This window comes from Hyla sarda, chromosome 13 (genome assembly GCF_029499605.1).
Source record: "Hyla sarda isolate aHylSar1 chromosome 13, aHylSar1.hap1, whole genome shotgun sequence".
Classification (NCBI taxonomy): domain Eukaryota; kingdom Metazoa; phylum Chordata; class Amphibia; order Anura; family Hylidae; genus Hyla; species Hyla sarda.
This window is the reverse complement of record NC_079201.1, coordinates 8,872,561-8,898,043: the sequence shown is the minus strand read 5'-3', so window position 1 is coordinate 8,898,043 and position 25,483 is coordinate 8,872,561. Positions and strand designations below refer to the sequence as shown.

At 42.0% G+C, this 25,483-nt stretch overlaps 2 protein-coding genes across 7 annotated transcripts in view; one reads left to right on the top strand and one right to left on the bottom strand.

Moving 5' to 3' along the window:
• Positions 1-25,483, top strand: part of LOC130297721 (urotensin-2 receptor-like) — a 645,128-nt gene that overhangs the window by 8,827 nt on the left and 610,818 nt on the right. For all 4 annotated transcript variants that reach the window (XM_056550501.1, XM_056550499.1, XM_056550500.1 and 1 more), the window contains exon 2: positions 4,323-4,399. The gene's annotated coding sequence lies outside the window, so the exon portion shown is untranslated. The remainder of the gene's footprint in view (positions 1-4,322; positions 4,400-25,483) is intronic.
• Positions 2,025-25,302, bottom strand: LOC130297725 (uncharacterized). 3 transcript variants are annotated; one of them, XM_056550518.1, is made up of 7 exons: positions 25,150-25,302; positions 9,371-9,467; positions 6,973-7,278; positions 5,359-5,634; positions 4,289-4,420; positions 3,781-3,816; positions 2,025-2,862 (listed from the first exon to the last, which is right to left on the bottom strand). In XM_056550518.1, the coding sequence occupies exons 2-7, from the start codon at positions 9,435-9,437 to the stop codon at positions 2,825-2,827; spliced, it is 855 nt and encodes a 284-aa protein (XP_056406493.1). In that variant the 5' UTR covers positions 9,438-9,467; positions 25,150-25,302; the 3' UTR covers positions 2,025-2,824. The 3 variants fall into 3 exon arrangements, with proteins under 3 accessions (XP_056406493.1, XP_056406495.1, XP_056406496.1); XM_056550520.1 differs by lacking the exon at positions 25,150-25,302 and adding an exon at positions 22,531-22,599; XM_056550521.1 differs by lacking the exon at positions 25,150-25,302 and adding an exon at positions 14,180-14,227.

The window sequence follows — 25,483 nt, the reverse complement described above, 5'->3', positions numbered from 1 at the left end:
TACCTACTAATAGGGCAAAACTTTACCTACTGGTGGGGGGGGGGGGTGTCATTCTTCCTACTTGGGGGTCAGTATACCTTCTTGGTTGGTAATGTACTTATTGAGGGGGATAACTACCTACTGGAGGTCATTTCTTCTACTGGGGAGCATCTGTACCTACTAAGGGGGAACCCTACCCACACAGTAAGAAAGTCAACCTACACTATATCAACAAAATAATTGGGTCCCTTTACTGCCTCTACCAATGCAGCCACCTTTACAGACACTGGTCATTTGCTGAGGCGTTCTATAGAGAACGTGATGCCAATGCGATGATGTAATAGGAGCCACCGCTCCAACAAGTCAGATCCTAAGATTTCTACCTACTAGATCAGCTGCGAATAGTTATTATTAAGAAGTGGAAGCATTAAGGAACTGCAGAAACTCAGCCACAAAGTGAAGACTACATAGAGTTACAGAGCGGGGCTGGCACCCTCAGTATATACAGTGCCCCCAATTATGTAAAGTTGGCCCCTCAGTAGGTACAGTGCCCCCAAAGTAGATAGCCTGCCACCATCAGGTAGATTTGCCCTCTTAGGCTGCTTTCACACTATAAAATTCATCCGTTTTAAAGATCCGTTTGATGTTCTGTTATGAAAACCGACCATTAAACGTCCGTTACAAAATCCCATACGTCCGTTATAAAATCCCATTATAGTCTATGGGATTTTTACATTATCCGTTTTAATCCGTTATAGTCCGTTATGAATAACGGACGTTATTTTGTGACGGAAGAATGCACGGAAGAAATAGTGCATGCATTATTTCTTCCGTTCATTCTCCTGTCACAAAATAACGTCCGTTATTCATAACGGACTATAATGGATTAAAACGGATAATGTAAAAATCTCATAGACTATAATGGGATTTTCTAACGGACGTTTAATGGTCGGTTTTCATAACGGAACATCGAACGAATCTTTAAAACGGATGAATTTTATAGTGTGAAAGAAGCCTTAGTAGGCACAGTGCCTCCAAGTAGATTCTGATCCAAAGCTGAGTTGACAAACTTGACCTCAGCCGACTTTGCTGCACATCAGCATTTAGAGAGCCAGGCTCGATGGGATGAAGACCTGAGGTAGGATGTTAAAGAAGAAGTGATATGATAAACTTCCTAAAAGTAGAGGAAGGGGGCTGTCTGTGGCTAAACAGAAACCACAACTAATAGTGATTTCTATATCTGCTAAAAATTTCTTGAAAGTCACATGGAAGACTTAGTTTTTCGGTTGCCGCTACGGAAGGTGCAGATGGGGCAATTTTAACATGGGTGGTAAGAGGGTTGGGGCAATTTGGAGAGAGGGACTGGGAACTTAGTTGCAGTGATTGCTCGGACCCCGACCTATTGTGTGGAAGCAAGAAAAATTCTTTAGACTAGATCATCCCCTTTAGATCTCCCATTGACCACTCCAAGAGTTATCACCTAGATTCCTGTTAGGAGGAAAAAACTGTAGACGTATGAAATATTGTATTTATTCATTCACATTTGTTACAAAAATATATGCAAATAATCCAGTACAATGTGAAAATACATGTGATTATGTGTAAACAGTGTATTTACAGCCCCCTCACCAGTAAGGCTGGGTTCACACTACGGTTTGTCATTACGGTTCCCATATACGGCTGGGAGGAGGGGTGGGCGGGGCTTAATCGCGGCACTTGCACTCAGCCGTATAGGGAACCGTAGTTAATGTATTTCTATGAGCCGACCGGAGTGAACCGCAGCCTCCGGTCGGCTGCTTTTTCGGCCGTATGCGGTTTCCCGACCGCAAGCAAAAACGTGGTCGACCACGTTTTTGCTTGCGGTCGGGAAACCGCATACGGCCGAAAAAGCAGCCGACCGGAGGCTGCGGTTCACTCCGGTCGGCTCATAGAAATACATTAACTACGGTTCCCGAATACGGCTGAGTGCGGGCGCCGCGATTAAGCCCCGCCCACCCCTCCTCCCAGCCGTATACGGGAACCGTAATGACAAACCGTAGTGTGAACCCAGCCTAACTGACCCATTCATTTCTGAAGAACATTTTTTCAATTTAATTTTTAGTTTATTCTACTTTTTTTTTTTTATATATATATTTTTCTCTTTTTATATTCACATATAGGATTCCTATGCCCATATCATGTTTATGTGCAAATATTTAGTATCAGTTACACTGGAACAATTACATTGTCTTACCAATCCTATACACATAACTTCAAATTTACATTATTTTACATAAAATTTCTAAATATATTGTCTTACATAATAGCTGGCTTCATATTATAAAACAATTTCATGACATACAGATACTGTATAGAATACAAAGTTGAGATCTTAAAAGATTCTCAAATTTTCAAGGCAAAGCGTACGTGATGTCAGCACCAGCTGACTCTAGATGTAGTGTCAAAGCGAGTGTTTGATATATCTCTTAAAATATTTGGAAAGTGAAAATATTTCTAGGTGGAATTACAGTCCAGAAACAGTGCCAACCTTGAATGAAAAAGAGAAGCAATACCAGATGCAGCCCGTAGACGGACCTGACATTACTTCTGGAAAACTAGTTAATGTTTTTTTATATCCTGGACAAGCCCGCAAAAAGAAGTTTCTCATTACTCCCATTCATATTTGGGTATGTTGGGAGATACAGTGGAAACCCTCTGTTTTCTTGGCAGACACCTTTAATCATGGAGACAATAACAAGAGTGCAAAAGTTGCCTTCACAATGAGGTTACATCACTTTAATCTCATATATGTGTAGTTCAGTGTGAAATGGGCATTTGTCCTTTGAGTCCCCATAGGTTTTCTCCATTAAACAGTCTCTGTTGTGGCTTCGGTTGCGTTAGGTTCTGTTCAGAAAAAAAATTAAAAAAAACATTAGGCAAGTGACTGGTAACCATATAGTCAACACAGAATGAACTTTCTTAGAGTCATTAGTAACATCTAAGAGTAATTCTACAAAGAATCCTTTTGCTGGAGTGGTGTACCCATGGTTTGGGGAATTATGGTAAATTAGTGTGATGGAAGAAAGTTCATGTGATACTACTTTGGTATTATGTATTATTATGTATTGCTGGCCATGACTTTTCTTTGTTTGCCAGGGTTTTTAAGAGGCAGACCCTCACCACTGATCACTGATAGATCCATTCTGAAGGGGTTGTCTCTGTTGAGACCAACCCTTTAATAATCATGTGCCTGTTTTTGGAACCTAATTTTCTCTCCCCACACTGTAAATTTTGTCATCTTTACCTAACAATAGACAAAGCCTATAAGGGGTTTTTCCATCTTTTAAAGATAGTCTCTATTTTCTGGTTGCGGGGTTCCAAACGGTGTGGCCTCCTACGTTCTGAAGAATGGAAACCCAAGTCTCCCGTTAGAATGGAGCAACAGGTTGCTCTATGGGAGTCGTGGAAACAGCCAAGAGAATGAATGCAGCGGCGGCATGCATGAGCAACCTGATGCTTCATTTTACCTGGAGGCATTCTGAAGGATGTGGGGGGGGCAAGCGATTTGGGCTACAGCCATCGACCCTCCGCAATCAGATAGTTTTCCCCTATCCTATTATAAGTTTATAACTTTACATGATGGAATAATCCCTTTAACACTATTTTCCCATAAATCTAAAAAGTTTTTGGTAAACATTTCTTCCAGTTGTTATTTCTATCTCCTATATCTGTGGATATCTTAGTGTAGAGGATCTTTATGCTCCTTTTTTTTATTATGAGGTGCAAATTAATCTCACAAACTATTTTGGTCTTGTTACTAACCTTGTTCCATGAGGGGTCCTTCGGACAGGCTGCGAGCTAGAAGGAAATAAAACACGTTGTAAGTGATAATGCACTTTTTTGCATAGTATTTTTCATGTAAAAGGCACAGGCATCTAGTACTGATGCCCCTTTTTGCTCCCCACAAAGTAATAGTGGCCCTTACATTAATAGCTGCCTCATTGTGCCCACATATAAGAATCCCTTCTTTGTGTTCCGCATATACAGTCAAAATTCCATGTGTGTGATTAAAGCATATGTACAGTGTAGAGAGTGTAGAGCTGCGTATGTGTATGTTAAGCTTTTTTTTTACTCTTCATCTTTCATTGACCATCTGAGATATATATCCATCTAGGGTTATACAAAGAGTCCTTTGTATGTGCAGCTGCAGACTCTGCAAGGACATTTAGGAATGTCCTTGCAGAGTCACTTTCCAGTCACTATATTTGGTCCGCAAGTGGTTAAGGAACATTCTAATAAGTGAATTATGTAACCTACAGTAATGTTTTACCTCTATTAATGGTCCTGTCCCTCCTTCTTAACAGATACCCGAAAGCAGCAGCAACTAAAGCAACAGCCAGAAGAATCAGAACTGTGGAGAGAGTAAGGTTCTTGCTCATCGGTAGGTCATCGTTACCTATTGCTGCAAGTAAAAGTTATAATTGTTTAATAACTTTTCCTATTAGTTACAGTCCAGTCCTGAATAGTCCATATATAATACAACACATCAGTGATCGCACAGGAAATAACACTACTGACCCTCACACCCATTATAGCTGGGTATGATAAGTAGCTCCTGGCAACTAGTAATATTTACCTATACAAGCAAAAAGAAAAATAGCCAGCACAACAACATAATACACGGGTGCACACTGCTATGGCAGATACAGAGTATACAAAAAAAGAGGATTGCAGCAGCGTACATTGGTCAAAAAATTGAGGCTCTCAGCGCACCTTTTGATCAAAACGTGTCCCCCATCCACCACGGGGAGGTGGCCTCATTTAGGATGGGACCCTAGCACAAATTCTGAGCCTAATGCTCAGATACCAACTCACCTCTGCTGGGCATATAGCCTCTGACTGGGTGACATGCTGGATCCATATACAATTTAAAACACCTGTGAGAAAGAGGGAGGGGTGCAAAGCTAAAGAGGGTGCCAATTTTTTGACCAATGTACGCTGCTGCAAACCTCTTTTTTTGTATACTCTGTATCTGCCATAGCAGTGTGCACCCGTGTATTAGGTTGTTGTGCTGGCTATTTTTCTTTTTGCTTGTATTTACAAATCAGGGGGAATGGCACCCTCTTTAGCTATGCACCCCTCCCCCTTTCTCACAGAAGGTGTTTTAAATTGTATATGGATCCAGCATGTCACCCAGTCAGAGGCTATATGCCCAGCAGAGGTGAGTTGGTATCTGAGCGTTAGGCTCAGAATTTGTGCTAGGGTCCCATCCTAAATGAGGCCACCTCCCCGTGGTGGATGGGGGACACGTTTTGATCAAAAGGTGCGCTGAGAGCCTAAATTTTTTGACCAATGTGTGCTGCTGCAAACCTCTTTTTTTGTATACTCAGTAATATTTACCTGATGTATTTGGATTACAGATTTGTTTTTCCATATAAACATAATTTATCCGGTATGAGACAGAGCAGCATATATTATCCCCGATCTCCTCCGTCAATTTTAGATAGGACCACAACTTAAAGCGATTAGGTAGGTCTTCAGGTTGCCTTGTTCTGGTCTCCTGGTAGAGTTTTCTTTGACTATCCATCCAGACTATCGATGCGGCTTTTTCACTCTCTGCCACACATTCTAGTTCATTGGTTTTATTGTTTTTCATCATCTCTGGTTCACATATACCTGTGTAGAAAAAAGAAATATACAACAGATCAGATGCAATATTTGGCTAAGCCCAACTCCTGTCCATTTCCCATGTGGGCTTTAAATGTTGGGCTTCAGGTCTGCAGGTAATGATTTCTGTATTATTGTATGGACAGAAAAAAAATCAAGAAAAATACCTATAATATGTGGGTACAACTTCCATGATTACCTAATCCTAAGGGGGGAGGGGGCAAAGTAAGAATTGCATAAAATTATACTATATTGACTGTCTAAAAGTGGCAGTCCACTTTCAGTTAACTCTGTCGACCTCTCCATACACAAGAACATTCAAGTATGGCAGAACTTCAAGTTTCCTCTATGGGGAGAGGTAAGCCACAGCCAGACAGCTCTAATGCTGGATTATCTCTCACACAACCATAGAGTTGGTAGGTAAAAAGCCAACACACTTAAAACTACTCTTCACTGACATCATATGTTGGTGGAGAGTCTTGAGGCCACCATGCACTTATGCACTTTATCCAATAGGCTGAACCCGCCGAAGGTAGGGGGTATGGTTACCTTAAGATGAATCAAGTGCCTCGTTTTGGGACTCCAAAGAAAAAGTCAGATACGCTAAAATCTAGGAGATTTGGTCCATCTTGATGAAAGACAAATAGTGCTCTAGCGTGTCAAAGACATGGTGGACCTCCAAACTAAGCAGTCTATCTCCAGTCTTGGTGATTGAGTGAGTGGCCCTTCACTGGTGCCATGGTTTCAAATAGTTATCATGTTTGCCATTATGTTTTTCTCCCCTGATGAATCCCTGAAGTAGAGGAAATCATGCTGGGTTGCTTTTGCAGGCATTACTTTGGGGTTACATAGTGATAACCTGGGGCATTGACCTAGTTCTCTTTGACACCGGTATGGCCTCATTGTTATATCTTCTTTATTATTAGGTATTAATGTGACTCCTCTCCCAGTTTATATCACACTTGTTTTGGAGGACATGTAACAGAACCAAAAGCGTCACCCCAATAACATTACTTAATTATTGTACCCAAGTTCGGTTCATCTTTATCTAATATACACAGATTTTAATATGGAGTCCACTAAGAATCAGAATTAATTTAGGTGCCTGATCTGAATTTCTTTTAGGGTCTGGATTAGGGTGAAATGCCACTCATTCCCCCATCCTGTATTTTCTACTTATGTATGGCTTTATCATGCTCTCATCTTTTGTTAGGACATCAGACACTTGGCTGGCAAGTGTGGGACCCAAAACTTTCTAGTTATGCAAATTGCATATATTAGGCATTTTTGTTATCTTACACATTCCTTTTATTACAACAGCAGAAAAAAATTACAAAATTTTCTTACCAAAAACATCGATGGTGATCTGTTCTAACGTATATCCTTTTGATTCTTTGGCTTCCAGAAATAGAGTATAGTTCAGTCTATCAGAAAACATGACTTTGGAGATGGTCACCTTCACTTTGTCTTCTGTCCACTCAAGCAGATGTTTTTCATGCTCTATCCTTCCCTCCTTCGTAGGTAATTTATGAAGAAGCAGTGGGGTACCATTATGTCTCAGGATAATTTCCTGTAGTGGGTGGGTCAGGGTACATGTGACAGTCACGGTCTCCCCACATTGACAAGTCTCCTTACTGCATGTGGAGTTTAATACTAGAAAATGTGAGAAAGAAGAGAAAATAAGTAATAAAACATGGAGATATCTGATGTTACTTTTGGCTGATGCCTCTTTAGCAAAGCTCCAATGTGGCAGATGTTCTTTTGGCAATAGATCTACTGGTCAAAAGCAAGTGACCTATGGTTTTTTGTTTGGGCTGTTCATAGCCTATATATTTAGGGCAAAAATGATAGAAAATGTATCTTTTCCTAAAGGAAGAAAACTTTAAAAGAAACTTTTTTGTAGTATCACCTAAAGGCAGCTGCCCTGTAAGTCAATATGCAAGTCTTCAACTAGAGGTGCACTCCTGTAGACACTGCTGTTGTGGAGTAGTTGTTTCATTAATTGCCCCATGCACAGTAAGGTTGTGGTTGGCTTTGTCTCTTCAACTACTTAAGAAAGTTTTTATTGTTTGATCTTTTGCCCTAAAATAAAAAAAAAGCCCTAAAAGCCTTTTTACCATATGCAAAGCAAAATAAGGGCTTGTTTTTTGCTGGTTAAGTTGTACTTGTTAATAGTACAACTATTTTTCAATATAATGTATTAGGAAATGGCAAAAGGAAAAAATATTTAAAAAAAAATGGTGCCATTGTTTTTTGGGTTTTGTTTTCTCAGCAATTGTTAACATGTGACCTTTGTTTTGTGTATCAGTTTGATAAAAAAAAATACTTGAAAAGAAAAAAAAAATAGCTTTCTCACATTAGAATATTTTTTTCCATCTGTAGAGCTGTGAGGGTTCTTTTTTTTGAGAATGAGCTGTAGTTTTAGGCACCACTATGGGGTTACATATGACTTTATCATCACTTGAAATGCACAGAACATTTATGGACATTACTCCATTTTTGTTTATTTATTTAGGGACCTATTAGTTCCAGTTCATTACCTAAGACGATATATTTGTGCAGGCCTAGAGATGTCCACAAAGCCCTTAGCTGCTTTGTTAACAACAGGGAAAGAGGGGTAATTTGGCATCGTAGAGATGTAGAAGATGATGAAGAGAATCTAGTGGGTTAACTCCTGCTGCTGGCAGGGTTGCTGTCACCTATACTGTAGTGTTACATAAGATACTGATATAGTTTACATAGAAGGTTCTAGAGAAATGGAAGGAGCTTTTCTGAAGCTTACTGATTTTGGGTGTTTACAGAGTGGTTTACAGAGTCAGATTGAAAGTAACATCAAGCCAGCATGAATCCAAAGTAGCCATCTCATCAATTTCTGAAGGACTTAAAGGTGTATTCCGCCCCCTAGACATCATATCTCCTATCCAAAGGAAAGGGGATAAGATGTCTGATGGCTGGGGATCCCTGCGATCTCCCTGCTGCACCCAGCATTTGTTTAGAGTGTCGGGTGCAGCACCAGAGGCTCGTGACATCATGGCCACACCCCTTCAATGCAAGTCTATGGGAGGGGGCGTGATGGCCAACACAGGGCGTTGTTGTGAAGTCACAAGCCCCCGCCCCGCATCGCCAGTCATCCGGCACAGAGTTAAGTTTGCTCTGTACACCGGATGTCTGGGGTGCTGTATCTGAAATCGCGGGGTTCCCAGAGGTGGGACCTCCGCGATCAGACATCTTATCTCCTATCCTTTGGATAGGGGATAAGATGTCTATGGGCGGCGTACCCCTTTAAGTCAAATTGCAGCCTTTAAGAGGAAGGACCTGCATCATCGCTACTCCTCTGAAGTTTCTCCTCGTACCTGTATGAGCCTCAGATGGGGAACAGTACTTGTGGCTGCCACACCACGTCTCTAATCAGACCTGCAGCTCAACTACACTCAACCACTGGGAACCAACTCTGCTTTGGGTCACTGCAATAGTTTGATCCTCAGAGATGTGGTTTAACACTTATCAGCCCCCAGTAGTATCAGTACTTCTTGTACAGGTATGTCAGTTTACATAGGGTCTAGTAAAATTACATGATTGTACCATTACCACCCTTACTGACCATGGCTTGTGCTGTTGTCTACTTATGGGCAAGACAAATATTAAATTCCCTTTAATGCCACCCGATGGCACGTTTGATTCCAACCTTGGCACAAACATTCCTAAAAATCTGAAGTAAATTTAACTTAGGTAGTGGCATACTTACATCCATTACAACATACAACATGGAGCATGGTCATTAGGAAAAGTGGAATTATTTGTCCCCAAGCCATTTTGGATGTTTTTTATGTGTAGGCAAGAAACTGTGGAGAGAACAAAAATAAACATTCAGTAATACAGCATGGAAGAGAATGTATAGAAAGGGACTAGACGAGCGTAAGAACTTAGAAAATGAGTGACTGTATGTGTGGGCAGGGTTGGCATCGGCAAACAAACCTCAGCAGATGGCAGGACTCGGTGGTGTTATTAATGGGGGGGGGGGGGTGGTGGAGGCATAGAAACATAGAATGTGACGTCAGATAAGAACCTTTTGGCCCATCTAGTCTGCCCAATATTCTGAATACTACATAACATTGGCCTCCATCTATGGCACTGTCATTTGGACACCATACTGTTTAGCACTTATTAGTCACTGGTTATTTGTACACTGTGTGACCATACACCATATTGGAGAGGAAAATTTGGCAACAGAAGGTTCTGGTTTAATGGTTTCTATTTGCTGCTACAAGTTTATCAGGGCTATTACTCCAACCATGAATCTATACTATACTGTATGTGTGTGAGACAGGTTACAACCTGAGATGAAGGTATTATGAAGAGGTGGTAAACATGACCTATTTTCTCAGTGATCGACAATGTTATTGTAACATTAAACAACTGTTCCACATCACAGTCTCTTTATAAGGTCTATGTTCTCTATATGTTCTCATCTGGGACTCACAGCATTTTTAAAGAATCCACTTATCACTAGAGTAAACCGAATGGATGGAAAATGGGAGCATGAGGACTGAAGAGGCCAAGTCACCACCCTGAGCTTTTTTCATGTTTCTCATTCCTAAACAGTGTGAAGTTTGGCTGGAGCACTATCTTGCTTAAAAAGGCCACTGCTATTAGGGGGTTCCACTGCTATGATTTAGTCGTTACAATGGTTGGTAGGTGGTCACGGTAACATCCATATGATGCCAGGAGCCAAGGTTTCCAACAGAACTTTGGCCATCACATTGCCCCCGATGGCTTGTCTTCACAGACAGCAAGCTGCAATGTCCTGTATGTTGTGACTCCTTCCTCTTATAACAAGCAGTGAACATTTTAGCTGCTCTACAGCAGCTCTTCTTCTTCTGTGTCTATATGGTTTGGACCAGACATTCTAGTCTTGGTATGGAAAGGCAACATTTGGGGCCACAGATTCTGTTTATATTGGATCTCTGCGTCCATCATGCAGAGCACTGTCCAGCTCTGTTCACACCTCCTAAATGAAATCGATGAGTCCAACCTTATTTATAGACTGTATGATCATATACCATATCACGACAAGAGAAGATACAACGTATTTAATGATTTCTGTCTGTTGCTACAAGTCATAGCTAAAATCTCAACCAAGACTCTGTATCTGTATGTGAGGCAGGTTAGAGCCTGAGATGAGTCTTTTAAGGAGTCCAGAAACATGACCTATTTTCACTTTCATCTATGATGTTACTGTAAAACTGAACATGTCTCCACGTATTTTGGTCTGTAACTGGTGGATAATAACACCTACCTAAAAGCAATATAACTCCTCCGCTTATCATTGTAAAGGTGAAAAATAGTGATCCCACCTGCAGAATAGTGAGTACAGCTCTGCAGCATAATACAGGATATAACTCAGGATCAGTACAGCATAAGTAATGTAATGTATGTACACAGTGACCTCACCAGCAGAATAATGAGTACAGCTCTGGAGTATAATACAGGATATAACTCAGGATCAGTACAGGATGAGTAATGTAATGTATGTACACAGTGACCTCACCAGCAGAATAGTGAGTACAGTTCTGGAGTATAATACAGGATATAACTCAGGATCAGTACAGGATAAGTAATGTAATGTATGTACAAAGTGACCTCACCAGCAGAATAGTAAGTACAGCTCTGGAGTATAATACAGGATATAACTCAGGATCAGTACAGGATAAGTAATGTAATGTATGTACACAGTGACCTCACCAGCAGAATAATGAGTACAGCTCTGGAGTATAATACAGGATATAACTCAGGATCAGTACAGGATAAGTAATGTAATGTATGTACACAGTGACCGCACCAGCAGAATAGTGAGTACAGCTCTGGAGTATAAAACAGGATATAACTCAGGATCAGTACAGGATAAGTAATGTAATGTATGTACGCAGTGACCTCACCAGCAGAATAGTGAGTACAGCTCTGAAGTATAATACAGGATATAACTCAGGATCAATACAGGATAAGTAATGTAATGTATGTACACAGTGACCTCACCAGCAGAATAGTGAGTACAGCTCTGGAGTATAATACAGGATATAACTCAGGATCAATACAGGATAAGTAATGTAATGTATGTACACAGTGACCCCCCCCCCCCCACCAGCAGAATAGTGAGTACAGCTCTGGAGTATAATACAGGATATAATTTAGGATCAGTACAGGATAAGTAATGTAATGTATGTACACAGTGACTTTACCAGCAGAATAGTGAGTATAGCTCTGGAGTATAATACAGGATATAATTTAGGATCAGTACAGGACAAGTAATGTAATGTATGTACACAGTGACTCCACCAGCAGAATATTAAATGCAGTGAGTATAATACAGGATAAGAAATATAATGTATGTACAAAGTGACGCCACCATCCATTAGGATCATTTGTATAAACAATCCTGACAGCTACATGTCAGACTAAACTTGCAGATTAAACATTATATTTAAAGTCACAGTAACCTTGCAGATAATGCCAAATTATGACGCACAGTTGTTTTTTCATGATTGAAAAAATCTGATGTAGCCAATGACAGTTTTGACGGCCATCAGATTCTTCCACTTTCCCATTTTTCCCACTCCCAACACTTCAACTTCAAGAAATGATTGTTTACTTGCCGCCTAGTAAATCCCACCCAAGCGCCATTGTCCCCCAGTAATCTGTATCATTCACCTCATTGATGTTATGGCTGATCAGTGTTTATTGACTTTTTCTTAGATAGTGGTTAGACTTTGATCAGTGATAAGTATTATATCCTACTGTGCCAGCATATTCTCATACTCTTATGTTTTCAGTGCTCTGCTCTGGCTAGTAGGGTGCAGATTGAGCTATTCATTGTATTAACATTTCTCTGTTACATGTATGTAACCTTGCAGGCCATATAGTCAGACATATCTGATAACCTTAAAGTGTACCCTAATGATGTTTAGAAACCTGAATGGTTTAGTCTTTAGAAGGTTATGTGGTACCCCTTGGGGGGTGTATGGTAGTGGTGGTATGATATCGGTATATAAGGGGTTAATGTCAACCCTATAGTTCGTGACGCCAGGCTGAGGGCTGGTATGCTGAGGCAATGTTCCGGCCTATCGCCGCCCTTCCCAGTAACGATAGGTGCATGAAATGACTGAAGGTCCACAAGGAGATTGAACTTGAACAACTTTACTTAAGTGCTTGCGATACATCCAAGGCACATTAACAGTCTCGTACAAACAGTCCTTATATTGCTCAGTGACTGACAGTTGTTGCGGACCTTGAGCGATTTAGAAAGTCTCTGAATTTAGGGTAGATATTTGCAGATCCGTCCGGATTTAGGGGTTATATTAGGTCCGGTGATGCTGCAGAGTGTCTGGGGATTGATACACTCTATATTCGGAATTACTCAGCTGTTGCCGCAAGGCTTGGGCCTAACTCACTGCGATAATTGCTGCGCAGATCCTTCTTGTTTGACAGCCCAGGAACAAGAGAGAGAAAAGATGGCAACCGCTCCCTTATATGGGCAGGGGGAGGGCTGAATGCGATTGGTCCGAACATCTGTCACTCACCATTACACAGAGTAATTGGATTGCTTACGTCCCAGGGCCTCCAAAGGTCCTTAAGCAGAATATTATAGAGTTTACCTAGTCACGTGACCCGCAGGTCCTGCAACGCTATGGAACCAGTAATTAACCATTTATTTACATATATATTACTATATTTACATTACCCTTACATAAATTACTAGGCTATTAGTTGGAATAGAGGCGACAAGGGGTAGGCTACACAACAGGGATCCCTACGTCCTAGGGATTCTGGCTATGGGGACCCACAGATACATAGGTACCGTATAAGATGCGGTACTGGGACACCACAGTTATATTTAGGCTTGGCTCTGTTATTAATCCCCCTTTGTAGCGCATATTTATTTCTAACCATCATCATGTCAGGTGGCATGGTTAAAGCTGGGCTGTTTGCTAGCAGTACGCACACTGTTACTTCCTTACCCTTATCTCTCTGCCCAATCACAGCACACAATAACACATATTCCTCTCTGCTATGGTAGTAGGGCAGGTGAAAGTGCAATGATGTAGTGCAGGAGAAAGTGCAATGATGTAGTGCAGGTAAAAGTGTAATACACAGGCTGCACCTGTGCTGGTGGTGATTTACACATTATAGGGATCCCTAGAATTACAATGGCCTCAATATGCGATTAATTCAACATACCATGGCTTGTCACCTGCTGGAAGAGCTGACTTCTACCACTGCCCAGTGTCCAGTGGCTGTACATTTCAAGTTTGGAACGCAAGCAGCAGAGTAGAAATAGTAAGTATTGCACATACACGTTATACCCCTGCGGAAGGACAGTCTGCAGGTCTCTGAGACCCAACTGTTATTGCTGCGCGCTGTCCTGGGATGTCTGTAGGGAGTCCGACTCCCCTCACATGTCACTCTGTGCAGCATTAGCTGTTTGTGTACAGTGCATGCTGTGAAGGGATCCTATGGAATGTGAAGAGGGGGGGGGGGTCCAGATTTCCTTTATACACACCTGCATTGCACTGCATGCCTTGCAAAGCACAGTGCTAGTGGAGAAGAAGGGAGCGTCTGCAAACATCAGGCAGGGTGACACACAGAGCAGCTTCTAACTAAGGGACTGTCAGTGTGTGTGAAGGGTGGGATCAAAAAGGCTACACTATACAAGTGTTGCCTAGACACCAGTATATTCACTAAAGGAATTCAGCATGGTTGAGAAGGCATTGCTGTAACCACTGGGGGAAAGGAGGACAATGTTATGTCAACTAGATGAATTTGACACAATAAAGGAGGCACTGCTGTGACAACTGGGAAAAATAGGGCAATGTTATGTCCACTAGAGAGGGCAATGCTGTGAGGAGGAAAGGAGGGCAATGTTATGCCTATTTGAGGAATTTGGCCAAAAAAGTGTTAATAATGTGTTAATAAATGTGATAACCCCTTCCGTAATAAAAGTCAGAATAGCCCCCCTTTTCCCATTAAAAAAAAACCCCACTATGTAAATAAAATAAATATAAACATATGTGGTATCGCCGCGTGCATAAATGTCCGAACTATAAAATATATTGTTAATTAAACTGCACGGTCAATGGCGTACACGTAAAAGTCCAAAATAGCGTATTTTTTGTCACTTTTTATACCATAAAAATAAAGGAATAAAAAGTGATCAAAAAGTCCAATCAAAACAAAAATAATACCAATAAAAACTTCAGATCACGGCAGAAAAAATGAGCACTCATACCGCCCCATATGCAGTTATAGGGGTCAGAAGAGGACATTTTTAAACATATACATTTTCCTGCATGTAGTTATGAATTTTTCCAGTACGACAAAATCAAACCTATATAAGTATGGTATCATTTTAACCGTATGGACCTACAGAATAAAGATAAAGGGTCATCTTTACTGAAAAATGTACTGCCTAGAAATGGGAGCCCCCAAAAGTTACAAAATGGTGTTTTTTTTTTTTCAATTTTGTCGCACAATGATTTTTTTTTCTGTTTTGCCGTGGATTTTTGGGTAAAATGACTGTCACTGCAAAGTAGAGTTGATGGCTCAAAAAATAAGCCATAATATAATATCCTTTGGTGGAAAATTGGAAGGGTTATGATTTTTAAAAGGTAAGGAGGAAAAAACGAAAGTGCAAAAACGGAAAAACGCCATGTCCATAAGGGGTTAAAGAGACACAGGACAGATTTAAAAATTTGGGCTTGGTCATTAAGGTAAGGGGTTAAATACAATATGTGTTGCTTTTACATAGACAAAGCAGAATTAAAACAGTACAATAGAATTCTTATACAGTGCAACATCAGAGAAGTGCTGGTGTTGGAGTCATAGGCCCAACAACTCAGACACAGTTGCTAGGAAATTACATAGCAGGAAACTGCCATAGGCTTATGCGTGCTCACGCTTATACATGCACTTGTGTATATATACATGTTGTGTAAGGGCAAATTGTGATGTGAACTAGGGCTGGGCGGTATGACCAAATATGTGTATCGCGGTATTTTTGTAACTTGTGGCGGTTCCACAGTATATAACGGTATTCCCCTCCCCCAGAAAGTATTATTAGCCCAGCGCTGCGCTGTCCCCATCGGGGTACTACTCATGCCCCCCGGCAAGCGCTGCCTTCCTCGTCCTCCTGTTTGTTGCAGGCCGCCAGTGCTGACACTCTATAGCTGTGTCCCTATGCCTGGGCTGTAAAAGGTAAACAAAATAAACTTTAACTCACCTTCCAACATTGGCCTCACGCTCTTCCTGGGAACGGGAACGTCGGAGAGCCTTCAGCCTATCACCAGCCGCAGAGATGTTCCTCCTCGGCCGGTGATGGGCTGAGCCCACTGTCATGTAAGAAACATGACAGTGCGCTCAACCTATCACCGGCCGAGGTGGAACATCGCTGCGGCCGGTGATAGGCTGACGGCTGTCCGACATTCCATTCCCTAGGAAGCTGGTCTGGACCGACGGGGAAGGTGAGTTAAAGTTTATTTTGTTTCTCTTTTGCAGCCCGGGCATACAGATACAGCTATACCATGTCCGCGCTGGCGGCCCACAACAAACAGGAGGACAAGGAGGGCAGCGCTTGCGGGTGATAAATGTGAGTATTTACCCCGATGGGGACAGCGCGACGCTGGGCTGATAATTAATTGGAGGGGGGGGGGGGAGCAGAACAGCGCTCGTGGTTCACATATGATTAGATCCCCAATGTGGGGCAGCGCTGGGCTGATAAATCATTCATACCCGAGGGGGTGGGGTTAAACCGGTATTGCGGTATGGGGAAAAATTCATATCGTGCAGGACAAATATTTCGATATTCGGCATGAACCGGCATACCGTCCAGCCCTAATGTGAACGAACCTTTACCTTCACATACACAGGTTATACAATAAGTCCCATAATAGCAACATAATGAAGTAAAGTGCATACTTTCTCACTCCTTACTCTGTACTGACATCCTGGCAGTCAGCCAAGACTTATTGAGCAATTTAGTTTACAAATAATAAAACAAAAGCTGATATCAGCAAAAAAAAGTATTTTGCTTGAGGTTTAGTAATGAAATAGAAAGTAATTTATTGTCATTTATTTACCTAGCAGGTGGTTTTCACCATGAGGTCACAGATAACCTTTGTACAGGTGACATCAAGCACCAAAATCATTATGGCTATATAATGATCGCTTTTAATAATGTCCTAGTTAATATGTTTATGTAGACATCCTTCGTTTACGTCCTTCGAGTAAACACTTGCCACTAGTGGTCTTCAATACACCTTCTATTGTTTTTATCGGAATTACCAATTGTTTGTCTTTCTTATTCATGACGGCTTTCAACTATATACCACTTTATTAGTACACCTGTTCAATCGCTTGTTAACACTATAAGCCAATAGCTAATAAGCCAATCACATGGCAGCAGCTCAATGCATTTAGCAATGTAGTCGTGGCCAAGATAACTTGCTTAGGTTCAAACTGAGCATTAGAATGGGGAAGAAAGGGGATTTAAGTGATTTTGTTGGTGCCAGATAGACTGGTCTGAGTATTTCACAAACTGCTGATCTACTTTCACGCACAAAGAGAAAATATCCAATGAGCAGCCTTGTTGATGTGAAAGGAGAATGGGCACACTGGTTTGAAATTGTAGAAAGGGAACAGTGTGATGCCATCATGTCCATATAGAGGAACTGTGTGATGTCGTCATTAGACATGTGCAGAACCAAAAATGTTGTTTCTTTTCGTTTCGTTTGTTTTCGTTTTCAAACATTTTCGGTTCTGTGAATATTCGGAATGCTTTTAATTCGTTATATTCGGTTTTAGGATGCATAGGCTAAAAATGTTTTCGTTTTCGGATGCATTCGTTAATAACATCGAATGCATTTGTTAATTGGGATCTTTCGTTATATCTGTAAAATTCGTTAAATTTAGCATTCGTTACTAAACGAAATGCACATTAGTTTCACTTGCTGATCCTCCTTTGTAATAAATAGCAGGTGTTACCTTAGGATTCTTGTTGTTTTCACCTTTTTTTGCAGTTTTCTCTCTGTAGGAAGACAAGTTTTCCTCAGGTAAACCCAATGAAAAAAATCTAATTCATTCCTTACATTCGGTTTACTGATAACGAATGCATTCGTTATTCATTAACATGCATTATTCGTTATACGTTTTTTAACGAATGCATTCGTTAACTGTATATTCGTTTTCGGAAATATTAGATATTTTTTTCCGTGCATTCGGATTGTAACGAACACCCGAAAACGGGAAAATTCGTTAAGTTTAGTATTCGTTCCGAAACGAATTGCACATGTCTAGTCGTCATGTCCATATGGAGGAACTATGTAATGTCGTCATGTCCATATAGAGGAACTGTGTGATGTCGTCATGTCCATATGGAGGAATTGTGTGATGCTCTCATGTCCATATGGAGAACTGTGTGATGTCATCATGTCCATATGGAGGAACTGTGTGATGTCATCATGTCCATATGGAGGAACTGTGTGATGTCATCATGTCTATATGGAGGAACTGTGTGATGTCATCATGTCTATATGGAGGAACTGTGTGATGCTATCATGTCCATGTGGAGGAACTGTGGGATGTCATCATGTCCGTATGAAGGAACTGTGTGATATTATCATGTCCATATGGACCAACTTTACTGAGAAACCTTTACAGCACCTTATAGAAAGTATGGCACAAAAAATGGAGGTAAAAGGGGGTCCAGCCTAGTCCAAGCGAGGTGTAGCTAATAAAGTGCCCAGTGAGTGTATATCAGGCAGCTGACAAGATGGCTCTACTACTGTTGGGCTTAACCAACATTCAGTTTACAGCCCAAGATTTTGCAATCTAAACATTCAATGATTTTATAGTTCCATGAACATCTTCTTTTGGCTTATTGTTATACTTTAGGTATAGAAGGCGCCAAGTAAAAGCTTGGTACTCAGTGTCACCCGTATGAAAATGTTTAGATCTAGGGCACATCTATCAATGCTTATTTAAACCTATTTCATCCAACGATAAACTGGTGGCAGATGTAGAAGGTATCAGCTGGCTGCTTAACCTCCATTATATCAGTTATATTCTACACCTCACGTATTAACCCTGCCTTATCCTGCTTCCTTATTTACCGTACAACCTGTCATCATATCTCTACACTTGCCAGAACTTACTGTTTCCCAGAAAACCTGTTGAATATTTGCTTAAGGCAAAGCTTCTTTATTGTTTTTTCTTTCGACCTTAACAAAGCAATATGTCTGGGTCATTGGAATTTACTAAAGTTACTATAACTGCACTAAAGTTCCTGCTACTTCTTCAGAAATATCAAACTTTTGCAAGGTTCGTTCAGACAGGAATTAAGACCAACATAAAAACTAGATGTAAAAGTATTGATGTCTTACTGAATACTGAAGAAATATGGGGTTTGGTTTCTCCACATCCAATGGAGACCCAGTTAGTTTGGTCTCTTTCTATTCAAATCTATGGAATCAACTGCGCATGGCCACTTCTCCAGTAAAGGATTGGCTTTGGTGGTTAGTGACTAGACTATCTCATCTGGTGGCATAGGCATTCCCCATACTTACCAACAGACCCGGATTGGCCTACCGGGATACCGGGAAATTTCCTGGTGGGCCGCCGGACCTGGGGCCGCTTTGAGATGTGGCTGCGACACATTAGGGGCATCCTTGTGTCCCGAAAAATCTTTTCGGGACACAAGGATGCCCTGATTACCTCTCTGCGGCCTTTAGCATTAACTTAAAAAACGCAGGGGCCACCGGGAGGTAGCGCACGCAGGGATGTCATTGACGTCCCATGGGTGCGCCCATAGTAACAGAGTAGAGCGGAGTGGTGCGGAGGACGCGCGCGCATGGTAAGTGACCAGCGGCACATCATCTTCAGTATTCCGACCACCGCTCCGGGGTCAAGATCTACCCATAGGCCATAGCAGTAGATCGTGATCCCGGATCGGTGGTCGGAATACTGAAGTGGGGCAGTAAACAGGCATACAGCCTCCAGCCATACACTGTATATGGCTGAAGGCTGTATGTCTGTGGGGGAACTGTACTGCACCTAATGTGGAGAGCTATACTGCACCTAATGTGTGGGAACTATCCTGCACCTAATGTGGGGGAACTATACTGCCAACCTAATGTGGGGGAACTATACTGCCAACCTAATGTGGGGGAACTATACTGCCAACTTAATGTGGGAGAACTATACTGCACCTAATGTGGGGAACTATACTGCACCTAATGTGGGGGAACTATACTGCACCTAATGTGCAGGAACTATACTGCACCTAATGTGCAGGAACTATACTGCACCTAATGTGGGGGAGATATACTGCACCTAATGTGGGGGAGCTATACTGCACCTAATGGGGGGAACTATACTGCCAACCTAATGTGAGGGACTATACTGCACCTAATATGGGGGAACTATACTGCACCTAATGTTGGGGAACTATACTGCAACTTATGTGGGGATCTATACTGCACCTAATGTGGGGGACTATACTGCACCTAATGTGGGGGACTATACTGCACCTAAAGTGGGGGACTATACTGCACCTAATGTGGGGGAACTATATTTTACCTTTTATGAACAAGAAAATTACGACGTGCTGGTATAATGACGCAACACTATGGGGCTGGTATGTAATTTTTTCCAGGGCTGGTTTTCACACCCAGTCCGGCCCTGCTTACCTAACGTGGAATCCTGGAGCTAAGATTACCATCTGGTCAAAGCAACAAAAAAAAAAAAGATAAATGGTGCACCATCCAGGGTAGTATCCTCTGATAAAAAACACAATCTTCACCAGAAAAAACAAAAACTCAGTAACTTTGGTGGGTTGTGCTCTGTATATGCACCACACTTTATCACACAAAGAAGAAGATACTGGTTTCTACTCTAGAATCCAGCTCCACCAGATGGTGCAGATGTCCATATCGAAATCCCTGGTTTGTGTATAGAGCGTTTTTTTAGGACCACCATAGACCAATGTAGGTCTTCATTTTTCATGTTATTCATGGTAAGTGTACACCTATGGCTACTTGCACACTGAGCTGAGCTGAGGGAGCTAAAATGACGGGAGTTAAGCGGAGAAAAAAATTATTGCATGTTCAGTATTTTTCTCCACTTAACTCCTCCAAAATAATGGACACCCAACAAACCCCATGCAAAGTCAACACGCGTTGTGCTCCAAACCCGTTCAGGGGCCGTTAAGTGCAAAAAAAGAGCCTAACGGACTGTTAATAGGACGGAGCATAGCAGTAGTGTGAGCCTAGACTTAAAGCGGTACTCCGGTGCTTACACATCTTTTCCCCTATCCAAAGGATAGGGGATAAGATGCCTGATCGCAAGAGTCCCGCCGCTGGGGACGCCCGTGATCATGCACACGGCACTCCGTTTGTAATCAGTCCCCGGAGCGTGTTTGCTCCGGGTCTGATTACGGTCGACCGCAGGGCCGACGGCGTGTGACGTCATGCCTCTGCCCCTGTGTGACGGCGTGCTCCGCCCCTCAATGCAAGCCTACGGGAGGGGGCGTGATAGCTATCACGCCCCCTCCCGTAGGCTTGCATTGAGGGGCGGAGCGCGACGTCACACCGGGGCGGAGGCGTGACGTCACACGCCGCCGGCCCTGCGGTCGCCAGTAATCAGACCCGGAGCGAACACGCTTCGGGGACTGATTACAAACGGGGTGCCACGTGCATGATCACGGGCGTCCCCAGCGGCGGGACTCCCGCGATCAGGCATCTAATCCCCTATCCTTTGGATAGGGGAAAAGATGTGTAAGCACCGTAGTACCCCTTTAAACATAGGACCAAGAATAAAATTAAGATCTACATTGGTCTATGGTGGACGACCATCTAATATTCAAGCAAAAAGAAGACAACTGGCCACAAAATGAGACAATGATTGATCACAAAATTGAGAAGCTTGAACACTTTATATGGAGACGAGATGTTCTGGAGAAACTACAATATTCTTTATATAGTTTACTGAAGCTGAAATGATGGCTCTACTGGATCTTAGCTCATCTCTATCCACTCACCTGCTGGTGGTTAGTTGCCCATCAACACATTTGGCATAGCAAATCTGAAGATCCACAACGTGTTGTGTGGGAAATTTTATCTGTGTACACTCAATTTAGTGTAAGGCTGTTATATGTATACCTCTCCTCCCACACACACAGTCCTGAATGCCAAAGTAGCATGTAGGAAATTCCTGATCTATCACCTTGAGGGCCCAAGTGACAGACATATAGGGCCCAAAACTGTTTGACTTTGTTTTTGTACTTTTTCTGGCAATAATATTTGTACATTGTAGTCTTTGGGCAATGAATGGCAGCATTATTTGGGGCTCTATTATTTAGGTACTATATGGCAGTATTAGTTGCAAATTGTAGTATTACTTGGGGTTGCATGGCTGTATTGTTTGGGTACAATATCACAAAATTACTTAGAAATTGTAGTCAGGCAATGTAGTAGTATTTGGGGATTTATGGCTGTATTTTGGGTACTATATGACAATATTATTTAGGAATTGTAGTTGGTCAAAGTATAGTAGTCTTTCATGGGGTTGTATGTGTGTATTATTTGGGTACTATATGACAATATTATTTAGTTATTGTAGTTAGGCAATGTATATCAGTAATAGTGTTGTATGGCTGCGCTATTTGGGAACCATATGACAATATTCTATTCACAAAGAATACAAAGAACGCCAGCACCACTGTGTAGTGTAGTTGCCGTGTATATCCCTCAAGGAAGACTCACTCAGGTGCATGTAATGGAAAACCAGGTGAGCGCTACACTCTAGAAAGCTAGATTATGCCTATAACTCCACAAAGAAAAAGAAAGAAAGCGGAGCGCTCACCGTTCCAGGGCAGACAGATCACTTCAATGGGGGTGATCTCAGGACCGAGCATGGATCCATGCAGGGAGGTGGCATTTGTCAGGCCCCTGAAAGTTTCCGGGAGGCTGTGGAGCAGGGTAGGACTGGCCACTGGAAGGGGTACTTGCTGTCCTTGGATCAGGCAAAAGCGTTTGATCGGGTTAACCATGAGTACCTCTGGTCTGTTCTTCTGAGATATGGCCTGCCGGGGGGGGTTGTTGATTGGCTTAAGACCTTGTATGCAGGGGCAGAAAGTTTCCCGCTTGTGAATGGTTGGATTGGTCGCTCCTTTGAGGTTGGGTCTGGTGTCCGTCAGGGTTGTCCTTTAAGCCCTTTGCTGTACATGTTTGCAATTGATCCTTTCCTTAGGAGGATTGATTGTGGACCGTTGGCGGGGGTGAGAATGAACCTGGCAGTGCCGGATTCGGCTCTGAGGGCGGTAACGTATGCTGATGATGTCACTGTGTTTGTCTCCTCACAAGAGGAGGTCAGATGGGTGATGTCAGAGGTGGACCGCTACTCGGAGGCATCCGGGTCCAAGATCAACCAGGATAAGTGTGAGAGTCTCTGGCTGGGAGGGGGAGATCCTAGTTTTGAGCCCTTCCAGAGCCCCAGGAATCGGCAAAAGTTCTCGGCATTGAATTTGGCCAAGGGGATTACCCCAAACAAAACTGGGACAGCAGGCTTAAGATTGCCGCTCAGAAGGTGGATCAGTGGAAGGGTTGGTCTTTGACCCTCCGGGAAAGGGTTAACCTTATCAAAACATTCCTGCTGCCTTTGTTGATATATCTGGGCAGTGTATGCATGTTGCCAGAACCTCTCTGGACCCGGGTCTACAGTGTGTTCTTCTAAATGTTATGGGGGAATAGACTCCATATAGTGACCCCACCCGCAGAATAGTGAGTCCAGCTTTGAAGTATAACTCAGGATCAGTACAGGATAAGTAATGTAATGTATGTACACAGTGACCTCACCAGCAGAATAGTGAGTACAGCTCTGGGGTATAATACAGGATATAACTCAGGATCAGTACAGGATAAGTAATGTAATGTATGTACACAGTGACCTCACCAGCAGAATAGTGAGTACAGCTCTGGGGTATAATACAGGATATAACTCAGGATCAGTACAGGATAAGTAATATAATGTATTTGCACATTGACCTCACCAGCAGAATAGTGAGTACAGCTCTGGAGTATAATACGGGATATAACTCAGGATCAGTACAGGATAAGTAATGTAATGTATGTACACAGTGACCCCACCAGCAGAATAGTGAGTAAAGCTCTGGAGTATAATACAGGATATAACTCAGGATCAGTACAGGATAAGTAATGTATGTACACAGTGGCCTCACCAGAAAAATAGTGAGTACAGCTCTGGAGTATAATACAGGATATAACTCAGGATCAGTATAGGATAAGTAATGTAATGTATGTACACAGTGACCTCACCAGCAGAATAGAGAGTACAGCTCTGGAGTATAATACAGGATATAACTCAGGATCAGTACAGGATAAGTAATGTAATGTATGTATTCAGTGACTTCACCAGAAGAATAGTAAATGCAGCTCTGGAGTATAATACAGGATATAACTCAGGATCAGTATAGGATAAGTAATGTAATGTATGTACACAGTGACCTCACCAGAAGAATAGTAAATGCATCTCTGGAGTATAATACAGGATATAATTTAGGATCAGTACAGGATAAGTAATGTAATGTATGTACACAGTGACTTCACCAGAAGAATAGTAAATGCAGCTCTGGAGTATAATACAGGATATAGCTCAGGATCAGTATAGGATAAGTAATGTAATGTATGTACACAGTGATCTCACCAGCAGAATAGTGAGTACAGCTCTGGAGTATAATACAGGATATAATTTAGGATCAGTACAGGATAAGTAATGTAATGTATGTACACAGTGACCTCACCAGAAGAATAGTAAATGCAGCTCTGTAGTATAATACAGGATATAATTTAGGATCAGTACAGGATAAGTAATGTAATGTGACTACAGCTCTGCAGTACAATATCAACTTTAAGAAGTTAAGTAACATAATGTTAGTAAATTATACCCATGTGTAAACAATACAACCGTGCTCAAAGGTGGACATACCTTTCAAGTACAATAAGTTTAGTAAAAGGCAAGGTTATAGAATGCACACATCTCCCTCTAGTATAATGGCTGATAACAGAGAAGAATAGAATACACTCAAGCACTATACTGGACATATGGATATTGGGTTTCTAGCTGAATTATTTAGCTTAGGCTCCTCAAATCAGGGTTTTATCGCAGGAAAGCTGGTGACAAGCATTGTGAGGGTCTTATATTCCTCCTCAGCTTTCCCAGGCTCCTGTATGGCAGATTATTAATTGAGTAATCCCTCTCCTGCTCCTATTCCATAGCTGAGCAGATCTGCTATAACAGTGGCCATGCTTCTCCTCATCCAGGAAATTATACAGTATGAGGGAAAAGACACAGCCGCTTTATTCTTCCCAGGAGCCGAGCCGTCCCTACATTATCTTCTACAGCTGGTGTGCATGAAGCTATGGAGCTCAGTGTCCTTAGAGGTATAGAAGATGTGCAGGTTACCTGAGGAGTTGTCTTCTCTGGTTGCACCTCAAAGACGTGTATGACCAGTGGAGAAATGAAGGTGTGGGGTCACATCTGTGCAGAGGGTCTGTTGCAGTGTACAGTCTCAGACAGTTCTGAAAGGGTTATTTCCCAGAACAGGACTGATTCTTGTTCCTAAGTCCTGAGAGATTAAGGGAGGAGGAAGTTAGGAAGGACAAGCTTTTTTTCTGTTGAGCTGCTTTCACTTTCATTTTGCACAAAGTATCAGACCCTCTGCTTTTTATGGGATTTTATTTGGGACTTTTATATGTCCTACAGGATTTGTATAATAGAATCAGTTACAATACAACAC